Genomic DNA, 16,092 nt, shown 5'->3' with positions numbered 1-16,092 from the left:
CACAGAGTTTTTTGTAGAGACATAATTATCAATATTAAAGTTTTAAAGTGAAAAATGAGCTCCATATTCAGATTGTTTTGGAGGGTTAAGGGGGGCTTTTAAAACAGGTCAAAAGCCAAATATAGTCAGTTTATTATAGAAGAGAATTACAAACACAAAAATACTCACATTTGAGAAGCTGGAACCAATTAGTTTTTGCCATTTTTGCTTAAAAATAAATGATTATTTGATTATCAAAATTGTTTGCTGTAGATAGATGAATCGATGTTGAATAAACAGCGCTACAGGGATTGTGATAGGCCAGTCCAATTTGTTCCATGATGCTGTCGCATCCTGAGCATCAATGTTTACTAGATGCGGAGGGGCTGGATCTGTTGATGCCTCCTCAAAGACAGGAAATAAAGTTAGATTGGATTTTCTTTTACCTTCTGGTTCACGGAAGAGCAAAACAGACAGAAAGTGTCAGTTGTGGATAGGAGTTAATTTCATAGGGCTCAGGTTGAATCCTATGGTTGAAAATAAAAACCCTGCAGGCTACAATGTGCTGAAACCAGTACAGCATGACACAAACGAACACAGTGCTGTGAATTTCTGGTCAGACAGCACTGATGTTTTACTCCATACTCGGACAAAATGTGGCAGGAAAGGTGTAAAAAACTGTTGAGGAAGAGCTCCGAGTTTAACTTTTTCCGCCTGTTTTTTTCCTTCCCGGGTCGTCCTTGAGGAGCGCTCCCTCTGCTGCCTTTTCGCAGCACACTAAACAGCAAAAGGACAGACAAGGTGCATGCTAAGCGGAGGTGGTTGCTCCTGTCATGGTCGACCTGGGCGCTATCAGGACGGGATCAGTCGGCCGTGTCTGGATGACAGGATTCTGCCTGCGTCCCCATCACTGCTGAGCGTCCACAGGCGTCCACAGGCCTCAGTGGCATGACAGCCAGCTCAGCATGACAATAGGACAACTAAAGGGTGACGAGGCGTCTGCAGTCAGCACCTTTAACCACATCCTGGGCTGCTGCCATCACCATATGTCCTTGACTTTGCATATGAAAAAATAATTAAAAAATGCATATAAATAGTATTAAAAAGACGATAAAAATAATCAGAAATATTAAGCATCTCCAGTCATCATTATCCAGTAAGTTAAAATGTGAAAGATCTACCAAATGACCTTTAAAAAAAGTTATTTGCACAGACAGGCATCCCTGAACTCCCTGACGGACCGTTAAACTCTGGCTTAATGAGCAAAAACTCCTAAAAGTCACATCTGTTGAAGGAAGCCAAAACTTAGAGGAGATCCAGATGAGATCCGAAAAGACAGTGAGGGTTTTAAAGTTTTATATTATCCATTTCTTTTTAAAAGAACATGTCTCAATTTTGAAAAATGCAATAAAATACAAGAACTGAGGTTTAAATGCGGATGTTTAACTTCATGAACTCCAATGGTGCTAAAACAGTTGATCAGACGACAGAAGATTAATCCATCACAATATTCATTAGCTAAATGTGTCCTCTTAACATCTTTAAAGGTGCTCTATACGATATCCAGAGCATTAATATAGCGGAAAACAACTATTTGCTATGTAAAGATATAGAGGAGTAATGTCTACCTGAGCAGAGAATGAAGTCACTCTCCCTCTGTGTGTTGTAATCCGAGCTCTCCGTTCTTTACTTTGTTGACATAGACGGGCTGGTTGTGAGCGCTTTTAGTGCATGTCACGGCCGCCACTCTGCACTGCTCTCATATGGCGTTTACAGCTGATAACTCTATCTATATATCCATCGCGGAACTCTTAGCTCTGTCAGTGCCGTTGCCATAGTTTTCACCGTTAGCTGTGAGTCGCCAGGTCGTGTCTAGAAGGTAACCCGCAAATCTGAAAAAACTTACAAAAACTCTCACGACACTCGCTGCCCGACGACCTATCCTAACTTTAAAGGACCAGTGTGTAACAATTAGGAGGATCTATTGGCAGAAATGGAATATAATATTAATAAGTATGTTTTTTTTAGTGTATAATCACCCGATAATAGGAATCGTTGCATTTTTATTACCTTAGAATGAGCCATTGTGAGCATGATTATGTTAGAAAGTGTTGTGATTTGAGCTAAATGCTAAGTATTGGTAGCATGGCTGTAGACTCTTGTTATGTTCTAATTATTGTTAATTGAATATCTTGGGGTTTTTGGATTGTTGGTCAGATGAAAAAAGTAATTTTAAGGCATCACATTGGGTTGTAATGGATATTTTTACACGCTTTTCTGACGTCTTAAACATAGAAAATAATCACCCCAGAGATGAGCAAAATTTAGACATCCTGTAATTTATCCAAAATGCATGTTTGTTTTTTTAAGTGTAATTAAAACCCATCTATATTTACATGACAAGTCCATTTTGCAGTTGAGGAAGGCTTGTGTCCCTGAGAGAAAATCCCATTTTCTAACTGCTACCATTCGCCGCCACACAGAAGGTTGCACTGATTATTCTTGAGGCAGAGAGAAAGAGGCAGGATGAGGACCTACAACCGGCACAAGGTGCAGCACCACCAGTGGCCTCAATCAGTCATCAGGTGCCTCGGTACGAATAGAGCACAGAGGTTGTACTGCTGGCAGGCCCCCGGCAACATGATTAAGGAGCCAGCGACATGATTACGCTGCTCGCCTTATGAATGGAGTAATATAGAGCGCGGTGCTATATTCTCCTGATGGAGGCGAGTGTGCGGTGGGGTGGGGTCCGAGGCCCTCCCATGTGACTGGGAGAAGATAAAGGACTGACAATAGATAATTAAGGAACTGCCAGGACCTCTTTTCTATTCACATGGCTGTTTTATTAAAGGGGATTCTGTAAGGAAGAATATTAATATAAACTACCAGCCTGTGTGACTCGGAGATGAATATAAATTGGGAGCGGTGGGGGGAGGAATGCATTAGGGAGCGTTTATCAGGAGCGCAGGGGGGCATGGTGATCATGAGAACGGGCTGCACACTTTTGCACCGATGCTTCGGCTCGGTTGATCTCCGGTGAATAACCGCAGGCCTGTCATCGGCAACAAAAGTGCCTTCAAAGGCTTTCATGTACACATTTATACTGATGTATGTACATCCTTTTATACTGCTGTATAAAAGGATGTACATGCAATTTATACTGCTGTACTTATTTTTCCCTTCCCCTATATTTTAGAGAGAAATATTGTACTTTCTTACATTTTCCTGACGGCTATAGTTAAATAATTAGGGCTGTCAATTGAATAGAATTAATCATGATTAATCACACATTTTTTTATCTGTTCAAAATGTACCTTAGAGGGAGATTTGTCAAGTATTTAATACTCTTATCAACATGGGAGTGGACAAATATCCTTGCTTTATGCTAATGTGTGTATATATTTATTATTGTAAATCAATTAACAACACAAAACAATGACAAATATTGTCCAGAAACCCTCACAGGTACTGCATTTAGCATAACACATATGCTCAAATCATAACATGGCAAACTGCAGCCCAACAGGCAACAACAGCTGTCAGTGTGTCAGTGTGCTGACTTGACTACGACTTGCCCCAAACTGCATGTGATTATCATAAAGTGGGCATGTCTGTAAAGGGGAGACTCGTGGGTACCCATAGAACCCATTTTCATTCACATATCTTGAGGTCAGAGGTCAAGGGACCACTTTGAAAATGGCCATGCCAGTTTTTCCTCGCCAAAATTTAGTGTAAGTTTGGAGCTTTATTTAACCTCTTTCACGACAAGCTAGTATGATATGGTTGGTACCAATGGATTCCTTAAACTTTTTAGTTTTATATGATGCTAGTATCTTCACTCTAGATTTAAAACTGAGCCCGCTACAAACTAAAAATTGCAAGTTGAGTTAATGCGTTAAAGAAATGAGTTGCATTAAAACAAATTTGCCTAAATTGTCTCAGTGTTGGCTTGTGAAAGCGCCCTTAGTCTCAGAAATAGTTCCACATCTTTAAGACACCATAAATCATTCATTTTGTAAATACAGAAGCAGAGAAAGTGAGAACATTGTTCTCCTTTGTCATAAACGTGGTTGAATGCGGTGGGTTTTCATTATCAGTGGAAGAGGCCTATCTGATGTAGGGGTTGTTCAGATGGAAGTACCTCTCCACATGGATTTCGTAGATAAGTGTACAGCCTTGTGCAGTTTGGAGGATCCTTTTATCAAAACACCTGACACAACCTGCAGCCACATACATTTTAAAGATGAATAAGCCCAGGGGGGAAATAACACACTGCCTGAAAGTGTTAGCTGTGGTGAAATACAAACACGTTGAATGTTTTCAGCAGAGAAAGAAAATTACATTTCATTGTTGATACACAGAATTTGTCTTTCAAGGATGGGAATTTGATAAAAATGCAGTGAATGAATATGGCCTTTAAAGGAGTGGGGAGTAGATAGTAGACTTTTTTTTTTTTTGCAGATGAGCTAATTTTAAAATATTTCATTAAAAAGAAGAAATAGTTTTTCACTGTGCAAGTTTTATTTGGGTCAGCAAACACAAACTGGATTAAAAAGTCCCCAAAACATTATTTTTATCAAAGACAAATGTAGTTTAAGGAAAGGAGGGAAACTTTGCTGCACTATACTATTACAGGGGAAAAGACAAGCCCCTATCTACATACATCAAAGGGACTACGATGGAGAGAGTCAGCAGCTTCATGTTCCTTTGGGTTCACATCAGTGAGGATCTGACTTGGAGTCACCACACAGAAACAATTACTAAGACAGACGGACAACAGCTCTTCTTCCTCCGCAGGCAGAGGAGGTTGAATATGGACTTACTTCTACAGGTGCGCTATTGAGAGTATCCTGACTGGCTGCATCATTGCCATCCATGGATGAACTTTACACCCAGCAGTAGAAAAAGGCCAACAGAATTTTCAAGGCCCTCAATTACACCAAGTATAATATGTCAAAAAAAAGTCATAGTATAGTATGTCGAAAAAAAAGTCATAGTATAGTATGTAGAAAAAAGTCATAGTATAATATGTCGAAAAAAAAAGTCATAGTATAGTATGTAGAAAAAAGTCATAGTATAGTATGTCAAAAAAAAAAGTCGAAAAAAGTCGAAAAAAATAAAAAAGTCATTGAATGGTATGTAGAAAAAAGGGATAAAAAAGTCATAGTATAGTATGTCGGAAAAAAACGTCAGTATTGAATGTCGAAAAAAGTAAAAAAAAAGTCATAGTACAGTATGTCGAAAAAAAAATCATAATATAGTATGTCAAAAAAAGTCAGTATAGTATGTCGAAAAAAGCCATAAAAAAGTCATAGTATGGTAAGTCGAAAAAAATAAAAAAAATCATAGTATGGTATGTCGAAAAAAATTATAAAAAAGGACATTGTGTAGTATGTCTAAAAAAGTCATAGTATAGTATGTCGAAAAAAAAAATCATAATATAGTCTGTCGAAAAAAATAAAAAAGTCATAGTATGGTATGTCGAAAAAAGTGATAAAAAAGTCATAGTATAGTATGTCGAAAAGTCATAAAAAAGTAATTGTATAGTATATTGAAAATATTCAATTCTAATCCAGTTCTGAATTTAAAGACAACCAGGCTGACATAAGTATAGTTAACATGCACACTTTCATATTTGTTTATTTATCGCAAGTTGTATCATCATCGCAATATTAAACAATGTTATGGCACATCCTAGTGCAGGCCTATACTATAACTTTTATGACATTTTTGACATACTATATTGTGACTTTTTCATGACATTTTTCAACATTTTGACATATTATACTATGACCTTTTAATGGCATACTATACTATGATATTTTTTATGACTTTTCTGACATATTATACTATGACTTTATTCAGATTTTGTATGAAATACTAATGAATGACTTTTATGAAATTTTTTATGACATACTACAGACTTTATTTTACCACTTTCATTACTTTTTATGGCACACCATACCTAAATATATAAATATATATATAATGATAATATAAAGAGATGGAAAGATGGTTTAGGGCAGCCACTTCATCTGTGCATCATCTGGCTTATTGTAGTGTTTTCTTCTGATCAGATTTTAGTGTTTTTTTTAATTTATTTTTTTAAGTTTGCTTAGTTAACCTGAACTTCAATCACAAACAAACAACACCTTTTCTACTGTAGCTGTCATCATCTGTATTTTCTCCACTCACCTCACCATCCGGATGCACCAGCTGAACATCCCTCGACGTGAAAGGAAAGGGAGAGGATGTCCATCTTGTTCCAAATCGAAGATGAAGAGCGGATTCTAGAATCTTTGATCACAGTGGAACCCGCAGTCACCATGGAACACCGCCGTCACCATGGAACACCGTCGCCATGGAACCCGCTGTCACCATGGAACACCGTCACCATGGAACACACTGTCATCATGGAACACCGTCACCTTTGAACCTGCCGTCACCATGGAACCCGCCGTCACCATGGAACACACCGTCATCATGGAACACCGTCACCATGGAACACTGTCACCTTTGAACCCGCCGTCACCATGGAACACCGTCACCTTGGAACCCGCTGTCACCATGGAACCCGCTGTCACCATGTAACACCGTCACCATGGAGCACCGTCACCCGGTCAACCGCAGGACATCTGGACTGGACTGCCCGAGGCCCTGGTTAGCTCCACTCCTAGTCAGAAGGAGTTCTGGGTTAAATGTAAACTTGGTGGAAAGCTGTTCAGACTGTCCCCTCTCCACCTCAGGACCTCCAGCTTACCTGTCTGGACCAGCTGGATTTCCCCACTCACAGGTGCCCCCCCCCCCCCCACCGACTTGGGAGTCTGACGGCCTCCTACTGTCACGGTTGTGTCTGAGCCGTCCATCTCTCCTCAACAGCAGACACCTTATCTTCACAGTCGGTGGTTTCTTAACAAGGACAGAATTCACCTGAACACTCTGAAATTTTCTAGAACCGTCTGTCGTTTCTTAACAAGGACGGAGAACACTCTGGAATGCTATCAGTACTAACTGATGGCGTCTCGAGACGTGTACACGTGACTTGCCTGTTAACCTTCTTCTTCTGTGGTGTCATCTCAGGTCACCTTCTCCAGTGGTAGCCCCCCCCCTACTGTCCTCCCATGGCACTAACTCCTTTACAGGTTCAGCTCCACATTCACACTGATAGAAAATATAAGTACATTAACAGTATATACATACAAAAACTGCTCATGTCAGGGGTACATTTATAAAGTAAAAAATAAAAATAAAATAAATTAAAAAAAAAAAAAAAAATCCTCTCATCCATCCTTAAGTGCCTCCAGGATGTGAAATGTTGGATGGCAAAAAACTGTTTCAGTTGAACGATAACAAGACAGAAGTGATGTTTTTCATCCCCCAACACCACAGGAAGTATAGGAAGTAATTTAGTGCCAATGACCTTCATGCCCATGCAAAGTATTATCTTTGACTCTGCACTAAAATTTGACAAACAGATCTCGCCTGCAGTTGGTGCAGAATAGTGCAGCGACTTGTATTCAAAAAAGAGACCACATCACACCAGTACTAGCATCCCTGCACTGGCTACCTGTCAAATACAGGATTCATTTTAAGGTTTTTATGTTTTTAAAGCCTCAAGATGTACTTATTTTCAATGGCCTTAGTTGCTCTTAGTGGTTTTAATGCTTCAGTGTTTTAGTATTTTATAAACTTTTATTTTTATACATTGCTCTAACAAGTTGTATTCTGTTTAGCAGTGGCAGGTGAGCCATAATTCAGTTGTTAAACTGTAAAATGAACTCCCCACATTTCTTCCCAGGTCAAACAAAGAGTGTCTAAAATATCAAAATATAATTATACAAGGAAGTGTATCTTAAATAGTGATGGATATTTGTCATTGAGCCTTCAGGCAGTCATAAGTTGAATCATGTTAAGGTCAATCACATTTTCCTTGTAAATTATTTTAACATATTTGTCATAAACTGACTACATAATGATTCACAATACTGCCCTGCTCTCCTGAATTCAGTCTGTTTTTCTTTCTCTTCAAGTCTTACAATTGTATTTTCTTTGTTAGCTAATTATAATCATACATTTTACTGCATGTCTCTCTGCAAGATAAATGAACCCAAAGGGGACAACAGAGTCTTGACCTTGTTCTTGTAGCATCTCTTGTAGCATAATAAATGGCAACAGGCTGCGTTAACTCCTAAAGGAAACTTGTCAATGCATGATTTGTCTGCGTACCGGCAGCATAAAAGCTTGTTTTAATGAGGAAAAACAGACGATATAACACTTGTTTTTCATGGTCTAGTTTTTATTGTTGGGTAAAATGACAAGCGTGTTTTCTCTATATAAATAACAATCACATGAAGGAACATACAAGACATGGCTATGTGGGGGGTGAAAGCGGTGTTTGTGATCACAATGTGCTCGGGGTTACAAGATGTTGATAATGACAGTGTTTTAATTTCTTAAAAAGGATTGATTATGAAGAGAAACCTGCGTGAATCTGTACATTTAATGGGAAACTAATGGACTCACAGTCAGCCGCTATGTACAGGACATAAATACAGTGGAAACCGCTTTATAGTGATCACGGTTACAGTGACAGAATCATTCCTATACAAACGCTGTTTAAATAATTCGCTTTTAGTAATCAAGAAGTCCGCTTACAGTGTTCATTTTGGGTCTTTTCATACATGACAACATATGGAAAAACAATTTTAAAACTATGTTATACTAGCGTTTATTGAATTTTTGTTTTGTTTTAAAAATGAGTGTGCACGGGGAAAGCACCTGTGGTTTGTCAAGTGGATTCATAATGCCTGGTCAGGTAATGCAGACCGGCGCCCTTCTTCCTCCATGCCACTACCGAGTAAGCGAGCAAGGAGCCCCGGCAAAGGGGCGCCGTTCTGCATGCACGCTCGCACTGTAAAGCTGGCCAAAAAAACGGCGATGCTTCACCCTTGGCGACGGAAAAGGCTGAATAAATTAACAGCGAGCCAGTAAAACAGTCCGTTTCATTACTTTGTGTTCATGTAATAAATATACAAATGTCAATTAGATGATAATCTGCATTAGAAATGATGCACAACAACAAAAAATTGGGTTATAATAATCATCCGCTTATAGTGATCAATTAGACCCGGACAGACGTGATCACTATAAGCAGTTTCCACCGTAAAGAGAGAAAAGGTCAGAGGTCATCATCATCAGTACAGTCGGGTTTAAAAGGTCGTGTGACAGGGGAAAGAAAAGAAACTAAAATCAAAATATATACGAGAAAGATTTAACAGGAATGACTTTATATAATCTGTACACATTAAAAGTCCTTACTAAATTGGAGATACAGTTGCCCATTGTGATTCATAGAGTCATAGAGTGCTAGGGTGAAAATGCATAGAAATGTGTCCAGTTAGGAAACTGTTTCGTTGACTCGCCAGCTACGTGTCTACCGCGGGAGCATCCAGAAAGTTTATCATATTCAAAGACCCTCTCTACACAATACAACTACCCCACTCCCTCAGTGTGCTAGCTTTAACATTAAAACATCCACTTGAAACATGCTGTCAGTGCATGTTGTTCAACAGTTCACTCTATTACACTCTAAAATGCTGTCTTTATCTTTTTTTTTTGGTCCAGGGATATGAAAGTTATGATTTTTCTTCACACACGAGCGCTCTATCGACTCATCGCTAAGGAACATTTTGAAATTACACAATGTGTAGTGTATAAAGCTAGTACAATTTAACTAACATTGCCACTTCATTTTTCTGCTTTGGACTAAAAAAGGAAAAAACAATATAGATATTCAAAACCTTCCAACGCTGGTTATAATTTCAGATCAAAGGTTACAATGAGTAATGAAACACTCGGTCTCCACTTCAAACAGGATGGGATCACAGCAAGGGCTCCTTTTAATTAGACTGAATCGGCTGCGTTGGACGGACTGATAGACGAGAGCGGTACGTTTGTGAGGAACGACGCTCACCACGAATGGAGGGGTCAAAGGAGGAGGCGTAGTCTGCAGTCACACTGGGGATAATTACGCTAATTCCTCTGATGGAGGGGAATTTTCCTTGAAGGCACAGGAAAAAGTTCGGGATGGGCAAACTTAAAATTACAATCCGGACATATACAGTATATATATATATCTATTTCTGCCAATTCACTTAAATATTAGTTTGTTCAGAGATTATCTACAGCATTCCCACACACTGAATACAACCAATTGAGAATAATAATGCAAAGTTGCACATATTTACGGATTCATACCAATTTTTCCTGAAAAAGATTACCAGCAAGCAACTTTATGTTTAAACGTGAACCACCCAGTGGAAAACAAAAGATTTAAACTTGGCTTTAAGACAATATCAATCAATTACTCCTTCGCTTTTTTTTTGTTTTTTTGTGGATGACAGTCCCTCATCCAATGGACTTACAAATGGTCAATTTGGTTTCTGAATCTGTGGTATTCACTATCGCGTTCCCACAAAATTAAAAAATCTGCAACAGAATTCAGTGCAACAGTACCTTTGAGGAAAAGAAAGCTCATTGGGTCTTGATGTTAGGACCTAAGACTCCCCGACCCAGACCACCACGTTGCCTTTGAGGACATCAGTGATCTCACAGTTGAGCTTGTTGAGCCGTCCGTCCAGGATGAAGAGGGACTCTCTGGACGGGGTCATGAGGTACTGTCCGAACAGTCCGCTGCCCGCCATTACCCTGTTCCTACTGCTCCACGGCCACTCGAACGACCTGGTGGCCTCTTTCAAGCTCTTGATCATCTTCACTTTGCCGCTGCTCAGCTCAACAAACAGCGCGTCAGTTTGACGGCCGGAGCTGCCGAACACGTTGTACTGGTGGATCTCCGTGAAGGAGCGCTGGAAGGCCAGATCAGACAGGTGGAGGTTGGTGTGGATGTCGAAGGGCTCCTGGATCTCACCCCGCTCCGAGATCACCTGGATCCTCATCAGGCCGTCGCCGTCGTCGACGGTGACCAAGTAGTGGCCGTCCGGAGACACGTATGGAGAGCCGGTGACGTCGCGGTTTTGGCCGACCACACTATCTGTCACACTGTCCAAGATGAGCTGTGGCTGCGTGGCGCCGGTGGAGTCGGGCCTGCAGTTGACAAAGTAGTAGCCGCCGAGATGGGTATAGGCTACGGACTTGGGGATGCAGTTGTACTCCCGTAAGCTGATGTTTTTCACATACGACGTCGTCTCCAGGTCGATCTTGTGGAGGACAGGCTCATTCCGGTGAAGGATGAGGCCAAATCTGTAGACAATAGAAAAACAAAGAAAATTATTTAATCAATAACACATTTTGTCTTCTTGTAAACCCCAAATTAGGACGGATTGTTTACCCACGTCGGTCAGTTGGTCTCCACTTTGGTCCAGACTGATATATCTCAACAATTATTGGATGGATTGCCATGAAATATTGTGCAGACACCAATTTAAATTGTTTGTTTGCCAGATATGTGCTCATAAGTTTGCTGGAAATAAGTAATTCAGCTTGAAAGAAGCATAAAAAATGGCTTATCGACTAAAAAAATTGTATTGAACTTAAGGCCCTGACACACCAAACCGACGGTCCCGCACCGGTGGCTCTAGTTTGCCGGTGTCGGAGGTTTTTCCGGCCGATTCAGATTGTTGGATCGCTGTTGGTGCCCTTCGTTGAGAGAAATCACTCTGATTGGCTGTTCAGCTTAAACGACTTAGTGCATGAGAAGAAAAAACGGACGTGGCAAAGCAAGCCAATGAGTTAAGTCAAGAGGAAAAACACAGAAGGCTCTTCTCATTTTTCATCTTCATCTCATCTGATCATTCCAACACACGGATATTTTCACAACGACATGGCCATCTGGAATGAAGTTGTGTGGTGAGTGAGAGTGGTGTGGAAATGGTCGGCAAACGCTGCTATATTTCATGTACTTTTCATAACAACAGCTTGTATATCCGCAGTCCTCGGTCTTCCTGTTTACCTTTTTGAATGACAAATACAGACTACCACTACCTCGTACGTGGTACTTGGCCGTCGGCTGTAGTCTTTGCGGTGTGTTTGTGGTACAACTTTTGGCCACTGCTCATTAATTCTGAAGCAGTAAGTGGTAACATCTTAAAATAAAGCAGCACAATCCACATATCAAGATGCATCAACCCTGAAATAAAAAATGAAAATTGATTTGTTCTGGGTAATTATGGTAATTGTTGGACTGGCATAATTTTTAAAGAAATGTTCAGGAGGAAAAAAAATTAAATGATTGCTGAGAGATCCAATTAACCACTTCAACAGCCAAATACTGGTCCCTGACAATCTTCACATTGGCAGCCTAGCATCATCTACACTTTCAACCCTAATAGAATTAAAGCAGTTTTATATGTGAGCATGGATCAGTGAAAATACTATTTATTACAAAAACCCAAAGAAACTGTTAATGGAACATTACATTTAACAGCTGAACCAGTAGAGGGGGAATATGCACGGAACCGACAGGCCTCAATAAAATGTGAATACCGGCTGATCGATGCTGACAGGCCATTCATCATCTTTCATGCCATTTTAACACCAAGCTGTCTGTACCTGTGAACAGAAAATGGTTGTTTGAAAGCCACGGAACACATTATCATCCCTGTGGAGGGAATCATTGATCCACAGATCGTTCTGACCACTGGCTCCGGGCAAGAGGCACCAGATCTCTTTGTGTTTTTTGTTTGTTTGTACAAAGAAACAGAATATAAAGCTAAACGATATTTAATATATGTTTAATGTCGGGCAAACATTGTTCGGATTAAACCCAATTTTTATTTAAATTTGGTCGCTCTGAATTTTTTAAATCACCTCATGTTGGGTGTCGTTTGATGTTTAGTAGCTGTCGAACGATCCACTGGACAGAAATTGTGGTCGGCTGTCTTGCAGTTTGAGTAGCTCTGTGATCAGATTTCCCACATGGCTGCTGTCAAAAGAGCAGTTATAAACTATAGTGAGCTTGTTTTAACATTATTGGAGTCGTATTTCACATTTTGTGGCTACCTGTAGATTTGTCTGTGTTGTGTTAGAAATAAAACTGAACTATTGTCTGCATCTTCCCAGCCTTCTCCACACTTTTCTTTTTCGCTTTTGGTTCAAAGTAGAATTGAGCAAAGTCATGCAGCTTTTCCCTTTTCTGTCGTCTCGTTTTAACAAGAATTTATTGGAACCGTCAATGGACAAAACAAATTTTGTGTTTATGTTCAGTTTAAACATAAAAAGGTGTACGTTTTGGCCGGGAAAGGCAGAATAAAACCTGTTGTTTGAGGTAAATAATAACAATATACAGTGTCTGTCAAGTTTAAAGGTGCAGTGTGTAGGATGTGGTGGCATTGAGTGGTGAGGTTGCAGATTGCAACCAACTGAAACTTCTCCCATGTGCCAAGTGTGTAGGAGAACTATGGTGGCCAACGCAAAAACACGAATGGCTATCTCTAGAACCAGTGGGCTTCTGGGCTACTGTAGAAACATTTTAGCCGGGAAAGTGTGGGTGTATTGAAATGGGGTTGTATGAGGTACTTATCCAAAGTCAGTGTATTACCTACAGTAGATGACGGTCGGCACGCTCCCAGTTTGGAGAAACACACAGGAGTACCAGCACGAGAGAAAAGTGAGAAAGCTATACAGTCTAAGTTTCCAACGGGGAACTGAAGCAACCAGACTCCACTGAAAAAAAAATATATTTTACCTCGCAGAATACGGGAGTTGGTCTACCGCTGCCTCGATCGGTTAGTTTGTTTGTGTTATTGTGTGACTTTGGCTAGTCTGGATTCAATATAGCATACACTTAAACTGATATTGATTTTTTTAGTTGGGCCTTTCTTTTAGGTGTCTAAAATATGTTTTGCTGCCGGCTGCACCAGTACATTGCTTTGATTCTGTGCAGTAACTCATGTCTGCTTCTCCAAACTGGGGGCGTGCCGACCACCATCTACTGTAGGTAATACACTGACTATGGAAAAGTACCTCATACAACCCCACTTCAAAACACCCAAACTATCCCTTTAAGCCTCCTAGATGTAATGCACTTTTGTTCTGATTTTGGACAGACACATGAATATACTTATGATTTGCCTTCTGATCATTATCTGATTATCTTTGAAATTCCTTAACAACATTAAAATGTTAAACAGTATCATTTAACACTTTGTCCCATTTAATCATGCCCAAAAAATATTCTTTTTTCCTTTGACTTACACATATTTCTTGAATCCACTGCAAACACGTCGGTCATTTAAATTTCTATTAAATCTTGCATTGTTTTGAGGATTTTAAATTTGATTAAATCGTCATCTTGAAATATTTAACACGAAAAATATGATTCGTAGATATTGTCATTTATTTCACAAATGGATTTACCTCCATTGGAAACTGAAAACTTGAAATAACCTCAACCAGGGTACATTTAGTTTATGAGTAATTCCAGAAATTAGTCTTCGTAAGACTTCTGTCTTCATTCGGTTATTTAAATATATCTAATTTAACAGTTCGGAAATTGTACGTCTTGACTTTTTATGTCAATCCAACCAAATGGGCTTCATAAGAAAGTTAAATTTATTTTAGATTAAATTCAGAGAAAGCGCTCTGACACTAATCAGGTTCTTGATCCTAATTTGTCCCAAGTGTATTAAAAAATAAGCTCCAAGATGTGAGAATTTAGAGAAAAATAATCATTTTAAAAATGTATTAACTGTGCAGTTTAAACCTGAAACCATTTACCTATTTCATCCACTGGTGATTTACAGACCAATGTTAACGCTTCACCTGACAAACACTGCTGAAATTGTTTTGCTATGGATTGTATTCAATCTGTTGTGACAGATCAATGTGCACACACACTGTGATATGTTGGAAACATGCTGGGAAGCGAAAGGTCAATGGTGCATTTATCCAGCAATGAAAAGAAAAATGAAAATATTTTCACCAACAGCAAGCTATTTTTTTCATGTATGATAAATTTATAATCAGACATTGTTTGGCCTCGCTGTGATGTGAACACAGCTGGGCTGCTTTATTGGCAGACCCAGATTGCTCTCAGCCAAACTGACAGCTGCTGTTTGTCTTTTGTACCGATGATTAATGCATTTCCCTGGTTCTGCACAACAGGGTTATGTTTAAATAAAGCTACTTCACATTTTATCATCTTATCTTCATGTCAATATGTGCACTTTAAGAAATGACTGGGTCTCAACACTTTGCACTCTCCGGTTCAGTTAAAGCTCCTGAGGGCAAAAATTCATGAACAGGAAACAGAACAATGAACGCTGCACAGTAAAATATATCTATAACACAGCAATTCTTGTTCAGCCATCCTCCAGCGCAAAAAACATCGAATCAACATCTCGCTCGGCTTGTTTTTGCCAAAAGGCAGTCTGTGCGGAAAATAGGTGCGGGGCAGCCTGAGCTGCAGGGTGCTGTGCTGTAGATGTGGGTAAAAATAAGAAACAACAGCTTTTTGTTGCTGACATGCAGAGTTGCCTGACTGTAAGTTGATGGTTTTAATGAACGACAGCCCCCAGAAGTTCCTGCTCGCTTTCTAGTAGCTGCTGAGGGAATCCCCCGGTCATTAAACAATCCCCGGAAGTTGTTGAATACATGTCGGCTGTTTGCACACTGCTCATGTTGCTAAATCGACTAATCAATGCTGCGTTCCTGCCAACAGACAAATGGCTGTCTGGGTACGAGATCAAAAAGGAAAAATCAGAGCCGCAAGGCAGCAGTAAATCCAAACTTTCCTGAGATAAAAACAGCTGTCCGAATAAAAAAACAACATCCATGCACATATAGATCTAAAGCCCTTTGTGTACTTCAACTGTATACTCATATATTCTCCTACTTCACACCACAGTTAACAAGACTGAATTATGAGTGTATAACAACACTACTGTACATGGAGCACCAACAGCATCTAAATGAGCTATTTCCATCTGCTTTCAGTTAAGAGAATCATATGAATTAAGCAAGGTGGACAAAATATTAGTAACACTTGTATAGATATTATGCAATCCAATACAACACCACTATAAAGTACAGGCCAAATACATATATTTTTTCATAAAACGGAACACTTGTAGTAACCTCATACATACTGCAGTACAT

At 39.6% G+C, this 16,092-nt stretch overlaps 1 protein-coding gene and 1 long non-coding RNA gene across 7 annotated transcripts in view; both read right to left on the bottom strand.

The window, feature by feature from the left end:
- Nucleotides 1–72: 72 nt before the first annotated feature.
- Nucleotides 73–6,736, bottom strand: LOC141775612 (uncharacterized). Of its 3 annotated transcripts, XR_012595632.1 has the most exons (4): nt 6,546–6,736; nt 6,175–6,493; nt 2,376–2,480; nt 73–1,035 (listed from the first exon to the last, which is right to left on the bottom strand). It is a non-coding gene; the product is annotated as an uncharacterized LOC141775612 (long non-coding RNA). The 3 variants fall into 3 exon arrangements; XR_012595633.1 differs by lacking the exons at nt 73–1,035; nt 2,376–2,480 and adding an exon at nt 4,485–4,863; XR_012595634.1 differs by lacking the exons at nt 73–1,035; nt 2,376–2,480 and having other exon boundaries at nt 6,312–6,407; nt 6,444–6,493.
- A 1,518-nt stretch (nt 6,737–8,254) lies between these two features.
- Nucleotides 8,255–16,092, bottom strand: part of fstl5 (follistatin-like 5) — a 213,050-nt gene continuing 205,212 nt past the window's right edge. For all 4 annotated transcript variants that reach the window (XM_074649147.1, XM_074649144.1, XM_074649146.1 and 1 more), the window contains one exon: nt 8,255–11,238. In XM_074649147.1, the coding sequence (XP_074505248.1) occupies nt 10,536–11,238 (703 nt within the window). In that variant the 3' untranslated portion in view covers nt 8,255–10,535. The remainder of the gene's footprint in view (nt 11,239–16,092) is intronic.

This window comes from Sebastes fasciatus, chromosome 10 (assembly GCF_043250625.1).
Source record: "Sebastes fasciatus isolate fSebFas1 chromosome 10, fSebFas1.pri, whole genome shotgun sequence".
NCBI lineage: Eukaryota > Metazoa > Chordata > Actinopteri > Perciformes > Sebastidae > Sebastes > Sebastes fasciatus.
Note: the sequence above shows the minus strand (reverse complement) of the source record. Positions and strands in the feature narration are given on the sequence as shown.